Below are 1,483 nucleotides of genomic sequence, written 5' to 3' on the forward strand. Positions count from 1 at the left end.
CCCTGGCAGCAGCGTCTCTCCCTGAGCCTACTTCTCTTTACCTTTCAGATCATAGAGAAGCGCCTGGGACACATCCGGAGCAGAGTTTTCCGGGAGGTGGAGATGCTGTATCAGTGCCAGGGACACAGGTACTGTGGGCAGCTGTCACATCCCCCCTCTGTGGGCACAGGGAATAGGCTGAGACCAGACTGATGCTTGTGACATGCATGGGCTGCAGCCAGGCTGATCTCCACCCCACATTCCCTCCCCTTGGCCTCTTGACCCCATGTTCCCTCACCGTGGCCTTGCTGACCAGTGTGGGAGCACCCAGAGGGGATGTTCAGTGGTTTGCCATGGTGATAGGGGCTGCAGGGGCCGGGTTAGAGCTGAACCGAGGGCTGAGCCGAGCCCCTGCCGCAGTGCTCGTTGTCCTGCTGTGGAGAGCTGCACGAGGGGCGGGCGAGAGAGCCAGGAGGGTCTGTGAGCAATTAGGGAGGAGTGGAGCTGGGCGCTGCAAGTCCCTCTCCCTGCTGGGGGGCGGCCAGGGGGGGCCCTGGATGTGTGGTTTCAATCACTGGAAACCCTGTTTTCCTGTCCCACATCCCTCACGGGGACCTGCGCTGGATGGGGTGTTGGGGGCTGTGGGTGGGAGACCCCATGCTGGACTGATGCCACGGTCCCTGCAGAAACGTCTTGGAGCTGATTGAGTTCTTCGAGGAGGAGGAGAGGTTTTACCTGGTGTTTGAGAAGATGAGGGGAGGTGAGTGTGCAGTGCCAGGGTGGGGGGAGCCGGGTTGGCAGGACCCCCGTGAGCCCCAGGTTTGCTCTTACCTGGTCGCAGGCTCCATCCTGACCCACATCCACCGGAGACGCCACTTCAATGAGCTGGAGGCCAGTGTGGTGGTGCAGGATATCGCCAGTGCCCTGCACTTCTTGCACAACAAAGGTGAGCTAGGATGCCCCAGGTGCTGCTGGAACACCCTGGGGTACCCTGGGGAGAATGTGGCCCTCCCAGGGTTGTCACTGCCTCTCCCCATTCTCCAGCCCAGGGGACAGTGCCTGTCCCAGTGCGCAGTTAGGCCCAGCTGCATCACAAGGCTTTTTGTGGTGTGGATCCTGTTCCTCCGGTTTGGCTGGAACTCTGGGCCAGCAGCAATTTTTGCCCTTTTTCAGGGTGCAGGTGGTGATTTGGGGTAGAGAGGGAGGGGTCTCCAAGCCACCCCAGACCTTTCATTATAGAGGTGTTATAGGGGGGAATTTTTCCTCTCTTTGGCTCTTTTGCCCCCAGGGATTGCGCACAGGGATCTAAAACCAGAAAATATCCTGTGTGAGAGCCTGGACCAGGTGAGTAGGGAGCAGCCAGGGTGGGAGTAGGGGTGCTGCCTTAGGGGCGGTGGACACAATGGGATGCTTCCTGGAGTGGTGGACATGGAGGTGCTGCCTGGGGGGGACAGGGGACACGGTGGGGTGCCTTTGAGGGGGGTAGTGAGCACAGGGGGTGCTG

At 60.4% G+C, this 1,483-nt stretch overlaps 1 protein-coding gene across 1 annotated transcript in view; it reads left to right on the forward strand.

The window, feature by feature from the left end:
- The window catches only part of LOC103808759 (MAP kinase-interacting serine/threonine-protein kinase 2-like), a gene marked incomplete at both ends in the record, with an annotated part of 3,469 nt that overhangs the window by 1,628 nt on the left and 358 nt on the right, over positions 1 to 1,483 (forward strand). Inside the window, 4 exons of the mRNA XM_009081563.1 lie at positions 49 to 128; positions 666 to 739; positions 821 to 925; positions 1,268 to 1,323. Of these exons, the coding sequence (XP_009079811.1) occupies positions 49 to 128; positions 666 to 739; positions 821 to 925; positions 1,268 to 1,323 (315 nt within the window). The remainder of the gene's footprint in view (positions 1 to 48; positions 129 to 665; positions 740 to 820; positions 926 to 1,267; positions 1,324 to 1,483) is intronic.

This window comes from Acanthisitta chloris, unplaced genomic scaffold (assembly GCF_000695815.1).
Source record: "Acanthisitta chloris isolate BGI_N310 unplaced genomic scaffold, ASM69581v1 scaffold11029, whole genome shotgun sequence".
Taxonomy (NCBI): Eukaryota; Metazoa; Chordata; class Aves; order Passeriformes; family Acanthisittidae; genus Acanthisitta; species Acanthisitta chloris.